This window comes from Salarias fasciatus, chromosome 23, assembly GCF_902148845.1.
Source record: "Salarias fasciatus chromosome 23, fSalaFa1.1, whole genome shotgun sequence".
Classification (NCBI taxonomy): Eukaryota; Metazoa; Chordata; class Actinopteri; order Blenniiformes; family Blenniidae; genus Salarias; species Salarias fasciatus.
In genome coordinates, this window is record NC_043766.1 from 27,981,319 (window position 1) to 27,997,389 (window position 16,071).

The following is a 16,071-nucleotide window of genomic DNA, read 5'->3' on the forward strand; positions in this document are numbered from 1 at the left end:
AAAAATCCAGCATTCCATATGGTTGCAACAGTTTCTTATTGTTTTTTCCCCACCACGACACATAACTAGTACAGTTATTTCTTTATGTATTCTGTGTTGTCTTGTATTTGTGAGTGTAAACAGAAGTGACAATCTTGTAGACTTTTAAGCTCATTGTCCAAGATGTGCATGTGTAATATCAACTGCTTTGTCATTTGTTTACCTTCAGATATAACACACTATCCTGATATGAGATCAGAGAAATTGAGTGCTGACAGAGCTGCAGTTAAAATGTGTTTTTCCTGTTGGGAAATTGACATTTCTCATTTCCCAGTGACTCAAAAATCCACCGTTACTGTTAAAAATGTATTTAGCTTATAAAGGGACAGCTATTTTTTGTAATAGTGGAATCCAAACAGTGAAACTTACAAATATTTACCTATTTATTTATCTATTAATGTGAGACCGCTCCTTTTTAACTTTTAAACTGTAATTGAGTGCACTTCTGAACCAGTACTTTCATGAATCAGTAGTTTTACCAGAATATATTTAAATAATAGTGTCCGTACTTCTACTGAAATAGAAAAAAAATGAACACTTCAGCCGCATTTGTTCTGAATCGGACCTCAAACCAGCCGAGTTTTTGTGCACATTCACTGCGATTTCACCTCATTTGTGCTGCTAATCTTCACTGGAGTGATTTTTTTTTTTCTTTCCCCCCACCAGTTTCCAGAGCGCTGGCGTGGCAGGAAAAAAATCAAGAATTTAAAGAAAAATTAGCGGCATTCATCGATGAATTGAGCCAAATTCCTGACAGTTTATTTCTCCTAAGGTGTCGGCGCCTTTCCGTTCAGAAAGACGGACTTCCTGTCCGTCCGAGGCGCTGCTCGGCTGATCCTCACTCGGGTCGAGGTCAGAGGGGTTGGAGTCACGGGGAGTTAAGATGCAGAACAAAATGGCGGTTACAGCAGCCGAGCGATTCTGCTCCTTTCACTGTTCAAAAAAAAAAAAAAAAAAGAAAAAGAAAAAACACAGTCCGCCATTTTCTTCTGCAGCGGTGCAGAGCGGCGGGCGGGGAGACGGACATCGAAGAAAAGGACGGAAACACCCACAAAAAACAGACAAGGCAAGGAGGTGGAAGAGGAGGGGAGCCGCTCAGCCAGTCAGACATGACCGTTTCTTTATCTGCTGATTAATGAGCGACGATGATGATGAAGACGATGATGAGCAGGCAAGTTGTGGTAAAGAATATATTTAACGCTCCTGGAGTATTTCTCATAAACTTGGGGGAAATGTGTGTGTGTGTGTATATGTGTGTGTGTAATTAGATTTTTGTGAGTGTGACATGTTTGAGCCTATGAGAACGTGCAAATATCTCACCTCCGCCTCTACCTCCACCCGCGGGACTTTCAATGCCTCAACTTCACTCTGTCTCTGTGATGGTCACACTTGCAGGTTCGCTCTTGTCCGGCTGACTCCTATTAGAAATGTGTGGAATCACTGACTTCTACACTTTGTGTCATGAAGGCAGAAAAAAACTGAGTCCAGGTCAAAAGACGCTCCGCCAGACGGAGCGAGAGCCTGCCAGTCCGCACTGAGGGCAAACAACACTCAGCCGACTGAGGTGGAGGTGAGGTCCCTCGTAGGGACACACACATGCAAGTTTCTTTTCCTAAGTTTAAACAACGTCTGACGTGCCGATGCAGAACTCATCACCAGCTACTAAGGTTTAAAGTTAGATGCTGCTGTTAAAGCTGAATAAAACAATTAATGGTGTGTGTGTGAGAAAACACACACACAGAAACCAAATGGAGACGACATGAGGAGCTCTTTAAAGGAGCAGACCACAGAGTGGCTGGTGTGTGGAAGTTGTTAAAACACAGCCGGGGATGCCTTCAGCGTGTGTGTGTGTCTGTGTGTGTGTGTGAGGTCGATTCATTGGAGATGAACTCATGTTTTCTGCTGTTTGACTCACACGTCCACTTTTATTAAATCCATCAGGAGCATTTCTTTCTCTCCACTGGGCTATTTGCTTTCCTCTGCCGCGGGACAGTTTTTTCTTTTTTCCCCCCTTCAGGGATCTCTAATGAAGTTACCATTTTGATGGGTTTCTGGCTTCAGGGGGGAGAAATGGACGGATAAAGACACAGTGAGGGAAATGGAAAGACAATGCAAGAGGGAAATAGAAAAGTGAGAGAGAGACTGGAATGGAAACAACGTGAAAGAGATATAAAAGGAGAGAGAGAGAGAGAGAGAGAGAGAGAGAGAGAGAGAGAGAGAGAGGCTGTAGCCACAGAGCAGCGCTTCATTCTCTCATAATTTCATTTACTGTAGACGAGTTAAGTCACAGTGGGGAAATGTTTGGGTTGACCTGTGAACAGGGAAGCGTCTGAGAGCGTCTGAGAGCGGAGCGCCTCACAAAGGCCTCCAGTCTGCTCAGACACGCTGACAGCAGCAGAAAACTCCAGGATAACCAGCAGAAACAGGCCGGCACAGTTCAGCCATTCAGGACAAACACGATGGCATCGCTCAGCTCGGCTCAGGCAGACGCTCCGAGAAACAACTCCCGGCTTCATCCAGCAAAGATCTCACAGGAAACCAAGCAAAAACCAGCAAACCGTGAAGGCTGGGGTCCAGGCTCCCCCCGCACCCCCCTGCTCTCGGGATGTTTCCTTCCTTTTTTCCAGCATTAACTTAAGATTCCTTCCCTTGGATCCAACATACGCAGCAGTTCAGAGCTTAATGTTACAGAAGAACCCAAAAAATGTTACAAAATACTCAAATTGCAGTAAAATCCTCCCAAATGGGAGGCAATAATCACAGCAATTTGAACAATTTCATCTTTTCTGTTCTGTGGAAACATGACTGCATTAACAGCCATGTGAATCCTTGGAGGTCACATGAGGGAAGCGGGATCAGAGCCTGCTCCTTCCAACATGTCAAACCTGCACTTTATTTCCTTTTTTCTCAGGGAGCTGTGAAAGTTTACCACAACAAGAAAATCACAGAGCTCCCATAAACACCTGTGAACACCATCCTCCCCGCTCTGCTCTCGATATCATCTGCAGCTCGTTCAGAACCTCCCAGCACAACTTCTCCTCTGCCAAAATCACACCTGCTGCCTGAGAAGTGCTCATGAATATGAGCTCCCAACAGGAAGATCACAGAGTGCAGGGAGACTGTTCCTGCCTGAACATTTAATAAGATATTCTGATCTCAATTAGGTTCTTTTTTCCCCCTTCTGAGTTGAATAAAAGATGTGTGATAACAATGAGAACGACCAACTTCTTGACTCAATCAGTCGAGTCCGACATCTGCAAACGTTTTGCATTGTGCAATAAAAGTCATAAATATGCTTCTCCTTCTTTTGTTACCATTTCAGAGGAAATAGGAGGGAATTTTCTGATCTAAAACATTCTCAGAAAGACATTGCTGAGAGTGTTGGTGGCGCCACAATATTTATCACAAAGAAATTAGAAATTCTGCCCAAAGATGAATCGGGAAGCAGGTCTGAGTCGTCTCTCCAGTCCTGTGTCGTATCAAAGAGTAAACATGTCCCAAAGCTTTGGACTCAAAATGGCATCTGCCAATATTTTAGCATGGAAGCGCTCTACTATTTTCCATCCCATCTTTGCCTCCAGTCTGCTTTTGCAAAGTGTAAAATTGTGAAATGCTCTTCTGTATAAAGTGACCGGCAAAAATTCAAAGGATTTCCGTAATAATAAATCTTGCTGATTCGAAGTGTGAGTGATGCATTCAAATTAAAAAAAAATGAGCCACATTTGTAGTTCTGTACTTCCTGTTTTGCAAGATTCAAAGTCTAAACGGACTTCGTTTGGGATTTAATCAGTTTTAAAATTAGGAACAGTTCAATAAAGAGTCAGCACACGTTCTCACTTAAAAATATGATGAATCCATCATAAAAAAAAGCATCCAGTTAAATATGTGAGATGAGCTCCAGCATTTAAATTACCAAGAAACTAGACGGCTACAGTAAAATATGCAGCGAGGTAAATTAAAATAATATGACTTCAAAATGTCTGTTCAACTGAAAAACTGTAAAACAAACCTGAGACTGGCTGAACGTAAGGAGTCGCCTCAGGTTATGAAGCAGCTCAGCCAATCGCAGCACTGAAGAACCGACGCTTCGGATTAGAACACAACAGAAAAAAGATGCACTTTAAATGCATGAAGGCATTAAAAAAATATTTTTCTATATTTTTTTTTCTTCGTGTTTTAGGTTTTCTGAGGTCAGCTCAGGTCAGGAAGCAGCTCCACCAAACCACATCACAATAAAACGGTTTAAAGTGAACACAATGACAAGGAGGGAAAAAAACGGCGAAACAGCAAAAACACCAGAGCTCTGACTGTTTTTACTGCTAATTTAAATAAAACATGAAAACAAAGGTGTGACTGTGTCTCATTTAAAGACAAGGCAACAACAAGGGAACAAAAGATGGAGGCTTTTCCGGTCAAAGTCGCTTCAAAACATAAATCAATTCAACATCAGTAAATGAAGCCTCTTCGCTGTTGTCTTTATTTAAACTAATTAAGACGAGAACATTTGATCACGCTGATTATTAGCAGAGATGTTTCTAATGTGTGACTACTGATAGAAAGTAAGTGAACAAGTGGCAGAGCAATGACAAGCGGTTGAATTCAAACACACAAAGCGGGCAGTCGGAGCGCGGCAGTAATCCACGCAAACGCAAACCAACAACCTCAACCAACCACAGCATTCAGCTTTTCTTACATTTTGACCACAAAATTTACAATGGACTCAAAAAAGGACCTGAGGTTTTGTAGGTATTGGCTATTTTTCCTGTCAGGCCAGTGACAGAAAAGCTAAAATACCAAAAGCAAGAAATACACAAACATTTCAGTGGAAGCAGGTGGATGAAGGAAAGTGACGACTCCACCTATCAGAACTCAAACTAATTCAATTCAACCTCATAATTTAACCTCTGGAAAGCTAAAATCAACTAACGGCTAAAGCGGCCACTCAACACGCTGGAAATGCACAAAAAAAGCTGTTGGTTCAGAGAACGAAGAAAGGTCACTTCAGGTCATCGGACAGCGCCACCAATCAGAGGGCCGCAACCCTGGAGCTTGTTACGTTGTGAAAAGAAGAAGAAGAAGAAGAAGAAACAGTCACCGATCAAACAACACTGAAAATTCATTGGCAGACAGACACAGTGTCCGCAGATATTCAGGCTTTTGTTACAAGTCAGCGTGTTGCAGTGAGAAGATCAGATCCGACTCCGAACTCATTACAGACGCAACAAAACTCTGAAAATGCAGGAATCGCATGAGGTTACCCGAGGTCACCAGACAACTTGACCAATCAGAGTTACACGCACACGCACACGCACACGCGCACACACACACAGAATCCAAATGCTGCCTTAACAGCCCCATAATTCACAACCCGGCGCTCTGATTTGTGAACACGCCACTCACACACATTTAAAATTATAATTTTTTTCACACCATCACAAAATGCCCGACAGATCGATGCAGACGACACACGAACCCCGCACAGCGAAACACAACTTCAAATTCGAGGACAGACAAATTTTTTTATTTGTGACGCTGTCACAATGGACACACAACAGAAGACAACACATTTGACACAACGATATGAAGTAAAGACGAAGCAAAATTAAAATCAGACACAAAATACGGTTCCAATCAGCTCAGTCCAACTCAGAAACAAAGACACACAAAGTCTTTATAAAGCAGCTTGACAAGGAAATTCTCATCCCACCAGAGCAAAAACACACACACACACACACACACACACACACACACACACAATATAACAGCAATGAGCAATAAGAAGGTTTCCAGGTTGGATCAATCAGAGGTTTTGGAGTTCGTTATTAAGCAATGAAAACAGAAACATATTTCAAAAGAAGCTGGACCTGAAAACCTCACAAGGTCACTTCAGGTCACACGGTTAGCCGGCCAATCAGACGTCTCCGGATTTCTTGCTACGCTGTTAAAATGAAAGCTGCAGCTTAATGAAATCAATCTGCATTCTGATTAAAACAAACAAAAAAAAAAAATGAGAGATGATTTTTCAGAACAGCTCATTTTCCAGTCAGTTCATCTAAAATGGTGTTTGTCAAACAAACAAACTGGCGGTTTGCAAAAATGCATGAAGGTCATTTTAGGTCGCCAGGTGTTTTGACAACATTCAAGACGTTTGTAACAAGTTACGATGAACACTGTTGTTGGACTGCAGACAGTCAACAAGGTGCAGAAAATAAAGCCGAATTCACAAAAAAAATTAAGTTTAAAAGGTTTAAGAGGCATCAGCTCATTTGCCTCTTGTTTAAAGGTAATGACTAAAAACTCATGAGAGAGAAAAATCCTACAAACATCCAAAACAAACCAGAACTGGTGTGACGGTTTTTCAAGGTCAACTCAGTGAGAATATCAGTCACACTTTACTGAGCCAATCAGTAAAAGGTTTCAAACCTGTTTGTGGGGAATTTAAGGGCTCGTTTTGTCCACTGCTCATGCCGTGTCGATCACGCTTTACAACATAAACAAGTACGAAGAACAACAAGCAAATCTGCTTTCCAGTGACAGAGAACAAAATATCATCTGCAAAGAAGAAAACGTGGCAGAGAGACGCCACTTCACATCTGACCTTTACCTAACGCTGAAGGGCAAACGGCAGCAAGGCTTCAGATGATGGCCGTCTGTGTGTGTGTGTGTGTGTGTGTGTGTGTGTGTGTGTTTTAAGGAATCAAATCACCCCAACTGGGAGAAAATGTCCAAATTTTGCGATTCTGTGTGCAAAATTTTGCTGGTATCAACGACAACAAAACAATCCCTACAATTTTTGGGGAGAAAATTGAATTCTTTTCAACTCCTGCTCTCTGAAAACTGAATCCGTGAGCTGGATTTATGGTTATAATCCGACTGCAGATATTTCACTTCATTAGCTGTCGAATTCATGCACAAGTACACACGTATGCGTACACACACACACACACACACACACACACCGCTGCCTGTGTGCTTGGGCTTCACAAGCAGCTCTCTCACAGTATCAAGAGAATGAAATTGAATGGAAGGAAATATGATAAAATATAAAGAAATGGGGTGAATTTTAAAGCAACTAATATGAGAAGGAATGAAAGCTAAATGCAATATGAAGGACCATAATAGAAAATAAAAGAGTGGAATGAAAATGAAGGCGGTGGATGTAAATGAATGGAATCTAATTTATTGGAGTGAAATTGAAAGATGGCATTAATCCCGAAAGGAAATTAAAAACATCACATTAAGAGAGTTAAAGTATTAGGTCATTAACTGAGCGCCAGTACACAGAGTGAGACAATAGAAACACACTAAAGCATTTAAAACATTCCTCTAAACAACCACTCATTTAGTAAGAAAACATTCAATAGTTCTGTTTTTTAACAAAGCAAAGTTGCGATTTGTCGACTTAAAGGCGCTGAAAACAGCCAAATTGTGATGATGATGATTTTACGCTTAAGTGACAGAAGATACATTTTTCCAGCATGTAGGTCATTTTTGGAAGAAAATGTGATTCCAGGGTTTTTCCACGTTCTCTGGATTTCAGGCTGAACCAAGCAAGTCGGCACTGATTCCCAGTGAAACACATTAGCTCTTTGGTTTGGGCTCGGACTCTGCTCATCTCATTCGATCTTATTCTAAATGGAAATTTTAATCTTATTGTGTTTCGATCACACACTTGACCCCACATGGGTCAAACTCACTAAAGGCCCAATCAAGTTGTTATTTTGTTGTTGTTTTGGGGTTTTCTTAATGTAAATTAGTTTTGCCTTCAGCTCTTTGTACAATCTCTGCAGGACGTCTATGAACTGTAAACTCTACTGACTCCTATTGGAGAATTCAGATTGCAGTCGGCCAATCAGGAGAGAGAACAGCGTGATGGAGACAGTACAGGATGAAAGAGGCCAAAGGTCACATATCGAAGACCTCTGCAGGCACCTTCTCTCACATCTTTACAATGTAAAGTGGGAATTTCTCTGGTATTTCTTCGCTATTTTTTGTTTAAGTGGGGAAAAAAACTGATTTAGAGGGAAACATTCCTCCATTTTTCTGGCACAAGATGACGCCAACACAGAAATCTTAATTTTATTGTTTCAACTCTTTAAACAAGTTTGTTTCTCTGTTTCAAAGGACAACAAAAAGAGTGTCAGTGCAGGACTTCAGGCTTAACTGCACACCACTTATCTGATAAATATCACAAATCCAACAAAGACCGACAAAGAAAAGGAACAACGTTAAGGAACCCCAAATTGCTTGATTATTTTTTCTCTAAAAAATGGTTCAAATGTGGATCATTTGAAATCCTATTTCTTGCTTTTTGTTTTGTGAAATCGTCATTTTGGCCACTTCAAGAGTCAATGAACAGACCGTGCTTTTCCTGAAAGGAACTGGAAACGCTATAGTCAATGTTCTGCTTCACTACTGAATGACAAAGACAACCTCCAACCATTTTAAGAAAACGGTTCTAAAAATACACACATATCTTAGAATTACACTGAAATTGATACATAAAACAACAAAATGAAAGTAAAATAAACTATTCCAGCCTTTTTCCCCAAATAATAGCAAACAAAGCCTTCAAAAATTCCATTATTCCCTTTATTTATATTAAAATCTGTCAACCCGGTGTGTGCGGACGACCATATGACTGAATTTCTGCGTTTCTTCTTGTGTCATATAAGTGGCTTTCAAACATTGAGCAGATTCATCACATTCACGCTCGCTTGTTTCAGATTATATGCCAGACTGCGGACGTGAAGGACACGACGAGGTCGACGGTATATTTTAAGCAAACTCCGTGAACTTAAGCTACGAACAGTGAATATGTATCACTTAGCTCAGTTTTACATTTTAACACATGGATGGCACCTAAAGGGCTTAAGCTAGGTCTCCAAGGTTGAAGAGACGCTCAGATGAGTTCCCGTCCATTTCATGGCAGTTTAAGATGTCTGCTTCAGCTGTGAGGTACCGTCTCTCCTCAGTGATTGAAAAATAAAAGCAGGTCTGTGAGCCCAGTGCTGAACGAAAACAATGTGATGGTTCCACCAAAGAAAGGACGAAATACCCAAAATAATGAAAGCTTGACTCACAAAAATCATCAAATCTGCTTCATTAATGTTACTGTTAGCCACTAGCAGTGGCAGTAATAGTAGTGCTACTCTCATTATTGTAACTCACAAGGCACCAAACTGTCCAAATTTTTTTAAATTTCAAACTGTAGTGGAAAATTTTTGCTTTCACAAGTCAGCATATAAGCAGTGGTGAAAAAATCTATATAAATTATTATTTCATAATTTCATTGACGTTTAATAGTTTTATTGTATCACTACAGACTAAATTTTTCAAAAAAAAAATTGGGGGGGGACGATTTCAGTGAGACGTAAATTTTTTCTGGATTTCTCTCTGTGAACACAACATATATTACATTTACATGAACAGAATGTACAACCAAATAACAAATACCAGCAAAAAAAAGACTTCAAAAAAACTGATAATATGAGTTTTATTTCCTGTCATTTTTGCAGAATTTTGTCATGAAATTCACATTTTAGCCAACAAGCTTGCGTTTGTCTCAGTTTTCAGTGTAAATAAAGGCGTTCATCACAATTGTTTTTCGGTATAAAATCAACATTTTGTTGATTTTGTGAATTTCTGGACGTGAATGGCCAAATGAGGCATTTCCACCATAAACACCAGACACAATCTAAATCTGGAACGGACACCCCCAGACAGTCAAGACCGTCACGACACAAAGAAAAGCACCAAGATATCACACAAAAAGAATCGTACAACCAGAATCCAACATTTCAGATTTGAAGTTAAAAAAAAAATGGACCATGTTGTACAGCTTGCTTTAGTCTCTCTTGTGTTTGACTGAAACCTCAGTGTTCATTTCATTTTTCAAACAGATTGAAACAAATAAATGAATCGCTCACATCATTTGTCCCCAAAATACTGAAAAAGGTGAAATATTACAAACCTACTGTGATTCATAATTATTTCAGTCTTTTTTTTGACAAAAACATGATAAAATATTCCCTTTAAATGATCTGGTCTCTGTTTTGTTCTATTTCATGCATTAAAACTCATTTCATTTTGATTTTAACATCTGTGATGCTAAGAGACCCGGTAATCTTAGCTAGTTGAGCGCAAATGGAAGATTTCCGCAATTTCTCAGAAAATATGCATCCAAACAGTAAAAACATGGCGCTACGTGTCATTTGAACCAAACAGAACCCACTACTGTTTAATTCTACTGTCGTACGTATTCAAATGTACGCTCAAACCTGCAAATCAGTCACTTTTTCAATTTCAGAGCAGGATTCTGTTCTTAAAAATCTCGCTGACGAACAGAAAGCAGAAAACCGTGCAACTACTTTAGCTAACAACTCACCCTTTAAGCCATTATTCTATTCTAGCGTGTTTAAAATTGTAGTAAATCTGATTTCTGGCCAGAAGCTTGAAACTGAACGTATTTCACAGCTTTCTGCCTACAGCAGAAGAAAACGCATACAGGCAAATATTCAGACAGTATTTTCATGAATGACTGTGAAATATTGTTAATTCTGGATAGAAATATCTTTAGAATCACTCTGAAATGTTTGATTTCTTCTTTGAGTCTGTTTTTTCTTATATTTTTCACTGTTAACAGACTGTTTTCACAGGAGGAGACATTTCATGTTTTATTGATGAACACAATCATTGACTCATTATAATAAGAGTAAGTTGCCTCAGGACAGCCAGAATAATCATTAGCAGCAGCTCTGGGATCAATAAGACCTCAGAAAAACATGCAAATGTTTTGTTTTTTGTTTGATTAAAATCCAAAACGGATATGATTTCAGTCTTTTTTTTTTTTTTTTACTGAAATTTGGTTCAAAACTGACAAAAACCCTCAGATTTCTCCCATCTGATTTATCCATTCTGTCATAGCTCTAAAAAAGCTCTGAAGTTCACATTTTTTTCTATTTCTACAATTTTTTTCATTCAGTAATGGGATCAGTTAAACAAAGAAACACGCAAACTAAGTCTGAAACGCCATTACCAGCTGCAAATATTAGACTTTATTGATTAAAAAGATGTTTTCAATATCAGGAAATTTGAATATTTATCTGAACAAAAATGCTCTGCAACTAGTTTGATCATATCAAGTCACCACTAAAGTCATCTCAGCTGAACAAATATAAAAACTGTGAAAAATAATCTAATTCTAACCTCTAATCAGCGACCCAGTCCTCTAATCCAGAGAAAAATACTAATAAGGGCCCTAGTAATTACTGAAAAGGATTACCAGCAGATTGACTCGCCAAATATGCCTGTTTTTGATTAAAATGTGGTCCTGATATCAAAGTATTGATCATCACATTCACATTTTATCATATTTTGCTGCTACTTCATTTAAAAAAAAAAAAAAAAAAGTCCAAAAAGTTACAAATTAATAGGATTCCCATCCTTTCAGCCTCTGGTCTCTTTCTTTATTATGATCCAAATTAAACTGAGACATCAGAGCGGCTCCAATCTACACATTTTCCATTATTTAAGTTTTATATTGAGCAAAAAAAAAAAAAAAAAAAAATCAATAATAAGAGAAAACTGCAAGCTTGGCGCCTCAGGACAATGAAAATAATGATTAATAACAAACTTTCACCAAGAAAACGGCAGTCAATAAAACCTCTAATAACAAAAAATACTTTAATAAATGTGTCCTCATTCATAAAATGATGAGCTGAAAGTGTCCTGACACTAAAATGAGGAGTAAATTGAGGTGTTGTGCAGGCTGTTCAGAGCTGACACTTGCTGGTGTGTCAGTAATACAGCAGCTGGAGGATCCTGTCACTTCACTGACTTTTCCCACTTTAACCTGTTTCTTTTTCACATTCCAGGTGAAAGCTGAGCAGAAGGTTGCTGATGTGTGTAGTTTTCTGAGGTAAATACAACATAGATGTAGTTTTTTTTGAGTTTCCTCGTTTATTAATAGTTTTTTTAATGCATTCAGCTTTTCACTTAAAGTCTTCACGACTTTTGGAGCAGAAAAAAACAACAACACTTTATTAAAAGTGCATAAATGACAGTTTTATGCAGAGCTGGAAGTTGATTGCAAGCCCAGAGTTTATATTTGTCACTTACTGGTTTCTCTGAGGCGTGTGACAGAAATCAGAAAGTTTGGCGTTAAAGGGTCATTGCGCCCAGTTTTCCTCACTAAGGCCCGGTTCTCCAGCGCGCACCGGCGCGGGTCTTACCTGGGGTTGGAGCTGTTCCAGTAGACCGCGTACCGGTCGGAGATGAGGCGGTCGTCGGTGACAGCGGAGCAGAGCCGGAGCAGGAGGCCGAGCAGCAGGAGCAGCAGCAGCGGCGGCAGCGGCGGAGGCGGCCGCCCGGAGCGCTCCATGAGCGGCGGTGGCGGCGGCGGCGCGCTGCGCGGGGATCCGGTGAGCATCCGCGGCTCCGGGATTCGGCGGTGAGGAGGTAACGGGAGGAGGAGGAGGAAGAGGAGGAGGAGGAGGAGGACCAGAACCGGGAGCCAAGCGCATGAAACAGAGGAGTCAGTCCGCTCAGAGCGCACCGGGCACCAGCTGCATCCTCAGAGTGAACCGGCTTTGGCCCAGCGGGGACGCTTCCATCTCACAGCGACAGCTTCTGCTCGGAGATGCTGAAATTCTTCTTCCACATCCAAACTTTCATCTTCACTCGGTCTGAACCGGACCAGGACCTCGGCGGGACTGGCAGCGCACAGCTCCTCTCAGTCCGTCCATGTGCGTCCCGCTACCGGCTTCACTCGCGCCCACGTTTACGCGCAGTTCGGATCAGCCCGGGCTCGAACCTGGGGACGCTCTTTCGGGTTTAAAGTGTCTTTCCCAGCAGATCCGCACTTTGAAGAGTTCCACAAACTGTGCAGCGAGCGCCCACAGCAGCTCCCCGGAGCTCCCGTCCCACCGCCCCGGCGCTCTCTGGAAGTTCAGCCGCGGTGACTCTCCGGGTCCGCCTCCGTCCGTGAGCCCGGACTCAAACTTTACCACGTCCGCAGCTGAAGTCCGGACCGAGCCGAGCCGAGTGGGACCGGGTGAGAGCGGAACGGAACAACCGGGACGAAAGAGGAGCAGAAAGAAACGCAGAGAAAGTTTGTTGTGTGCTGCGAGAGGAGCGCTCGGCTCGCTTACCGGCTCCGCTCAGACCGCGGATCCCGGTGCGTCCTGCAGGGCGGAGCTTGTGGTGCACGGCGTCCTGACGCTCCTCCTCCTCCTCCTCCTCCTCCTCTTCCTCCACCTCTTCACACATGGACCACAGTGAACAGCGGAACAGCTCATTATGTACGGAAATACTTTCATACATAACAACGTGAATGAATGAAAAAATAAAAGTTTTAATCTACGAAAGTAAAAATGCTTTGTTTGAATCAATTCATGATATTTAAAAAAAATCGGATTGAATTTTCATTCAACTTTGTGAATTGAACCCAGTGTAGAAGGAGAACATGCAAATTCTGCTTGAAAGACTCCTAAATCAGATTTGAACCATGACCTCTACCAGCAGCACCAACACAGCTCCGGGAAACAAAGCTTTCTGAACTGCACCAGCACGCCGCCACCTCTCACCTGAACCCCCAATTTCACTACAAGCACACATTTTGAATGTTGGACGTCCAGAGCGAGCAGATTCATTGGGGGCGCCTGAGGTGAGATTTTATAAACCGTCCCTCCATAAGACGCTCAAACACCTGAACCGTTTATTGCATTGTTCCAGTCCTATAGTTCTTCCCTGTTTGATTTCTAATCTCTTTTTAAAAACATTTTGAGCAGAAGCAGTGAAAGCTATCATCCATTTTAGAGTACACCAGCCAGTGTCTCTACATTTTTTCCCCATTCACAAAGAATCAGGTACATATTCATCTTGACCCCATTGTCGTCCTCATCCTTCATCCACACTTCTCTTGTATTTTCATTTGCAGCAATAATGACTGGTTTTTCTTTATATCTGAATCATTATGAGCTTTTCAAGAGTGCACATTTTACAATATACTGTAGTTTTATTGAAGGTGAATCTATTTTTACCCATTTTTGGCGCCCCCTGGAGGCCACAGTTCCTTTATCATCTCCCTGTATTGCCTAATGGACCAGATCTGGCACTAAGCAAAACATAGCTTTTATTGTGAAAATGTAGGAAGCACATTTCATGTAGCCTCCCGTTTTCCGAACTGTCACTCTAAGAACAAATTTTGAAAGTTTGACATTCTATGCATTTCATTTTTTAAATTCCAGTACAAAGAGAAAAAAAAGACTCTTCTTGAGCTTTTAATTTGAAATGCTGTAGACCTTTATTTTTAAATTCTAACTGCTGTTACACCCATAGTTTCACACTGATGTTTATGTTTGAATTTGTCTGCATTACATTCTCAGCAAATTCCTTCATGTTTAAAAAAAAAAAAAGTTTTGTGATCCTTTTTTTAAACAGGAAAAAGTTTCGCAATGACGACAGGATTTTCCCTGCTATTTCTAAAATTCATCAATATCTGTAATTAATTTGGACATCAAAACTTGTGTGTTATCATCTGTAGGTCAACAACTTCACATTTTTTATGACTTTTTTCTGTATAGCAACATCAGTGTGGACTTCTCTAAACCAGAGGCTCCGATTGGCAGCTGAGGGGTGTCAAAATAAAGTCGGTGGGCTAAATCCAGGCCACAAGAGACAAGAGGCTCCAATCCAGCAAGTTGTAAAAACAAAAACACACTTTTTTTCTTTCTTTCTTTTCTTTTTTTTTTTTTTTTTGGGGGGGGGGCATGTTTCTTTAAGTGTTCTATGGTGGAGACCCAACACAACACCTCAGTGTCAGCCCAAGCTGAGCCATTCTGTAAAAACCTGCATTATGCAACAGCTGTCAGAATTATTTTTGGGGCATTTTACTGTCTTTCACCAGAAGGTTTCATTAAAACTGGCTTGATTTTTGATTTGGCTTGATGCTGAGACTGTTGTCATTCTTGGTTGTAATTGTCTTGTTGTTGTTGTTTTGCTGTTGTTTTCATGACCATATCAACATTTTCATCACGTATACGCTGCACCACAATAAAGAAACTTCTGAAATTTAAATTTAAAGGTTATGACACTATTTTACCAGTCCGGCCCACTCAAGACTGTGTTCATGTGTTTGACACCCCTGAGTTAGTTTGTGGGATTTTTTGGGGGTCTTTTGTTTCCTTGAACTTTCTGTTCATTCTTCACAGAACAAAGTGAGCAACAACTATGGTCACAGAATATGTATGTGTCACATTGCTGTTAATAAACATAGCTGTACAAGTTCATATTAAACTGAAATGTGTGTTCTTCACATGAGTAATGCTGGTTTTAGTCGAGGGGCCATGAACAGCAGTGTGATCATGAGCAGGTGGAACCTGGGAATTTAAAGCACAGCAATGACTTAACGACGACAACTCCAAATGTTTAATTAGTTCAGTACAACTTCATTCAGCAAAATTTAGAAAATAACAGCAATTCCAACAGTAAGCAGTTTTTAGTGCAACGTTGTGAAGTATCTTAAAATGATTATTTCCATTTGTGGGCCACATGTTGATGAGAGACTGAAAATGTTTCTCAGAAGGTTTTACCTTTTCTTCTTATTTTCTGCCAAACAGAACATCAAACATCCCATGCCTGCCACTTTGTGTGACTTTGTACACGTCTGTGTTGAGTTTTACGAGGTCAGTCTAGTAAATGAGTTCATGTCTCTAAAGAGATTAATAATATGAATAAAGGTTAAATTAAAAATAATAAAAAAAAGATGCTGTTTGAGTTTTGATGCATCCAGAGAACAACGACTTTGTGAGATGATCACAGAGGTCATGCTTTCTGCATGAGTGTCTGCATAAACTCATCTCCCCAGTATGGCCTGCTGCTAATGCTAATGCTAATGCTAATGCTAATGCTAAAGCTAATGCTACTTCAGCAGCAGTAACATTGTTATCTTTCACTGCTGCATCACTGACCTCTCAGGACAGATTTCAGTGTTACTTCCTGTTGGCGTAGCTGGATTGCTGCCATCTCCAG

The 16,071-nt window shown here is 40.6% G+C and overlaps 1 protein-coding gene across 1 annotated transcript in view; it reads right to left on the reverse strand.

Annotated features, from left to right (window-relative positions):
• Window positions 1-12,928, reverse strand: part of LOC115382120 (ephrin-A2-like) — an 85,876-nt gene extending 72,948 nt beyond the window's left edge. The window contains exon 1 of the mRNA XM_030083780.1: window positions 12,273-12,928. Within this exon, the coding sequence (XP_029939640.1) occupies window positions 12,273-12,469 (197 nt within the window). The 5' untranslated portion in view covers window positions 12,470-12,928. The remainder of the gene's footprint in view (window positions 1-12,272) is intronic.
• Between the last annotated feature and the right edge of the window lie 3,143 nt (window positions 12,929-16,071).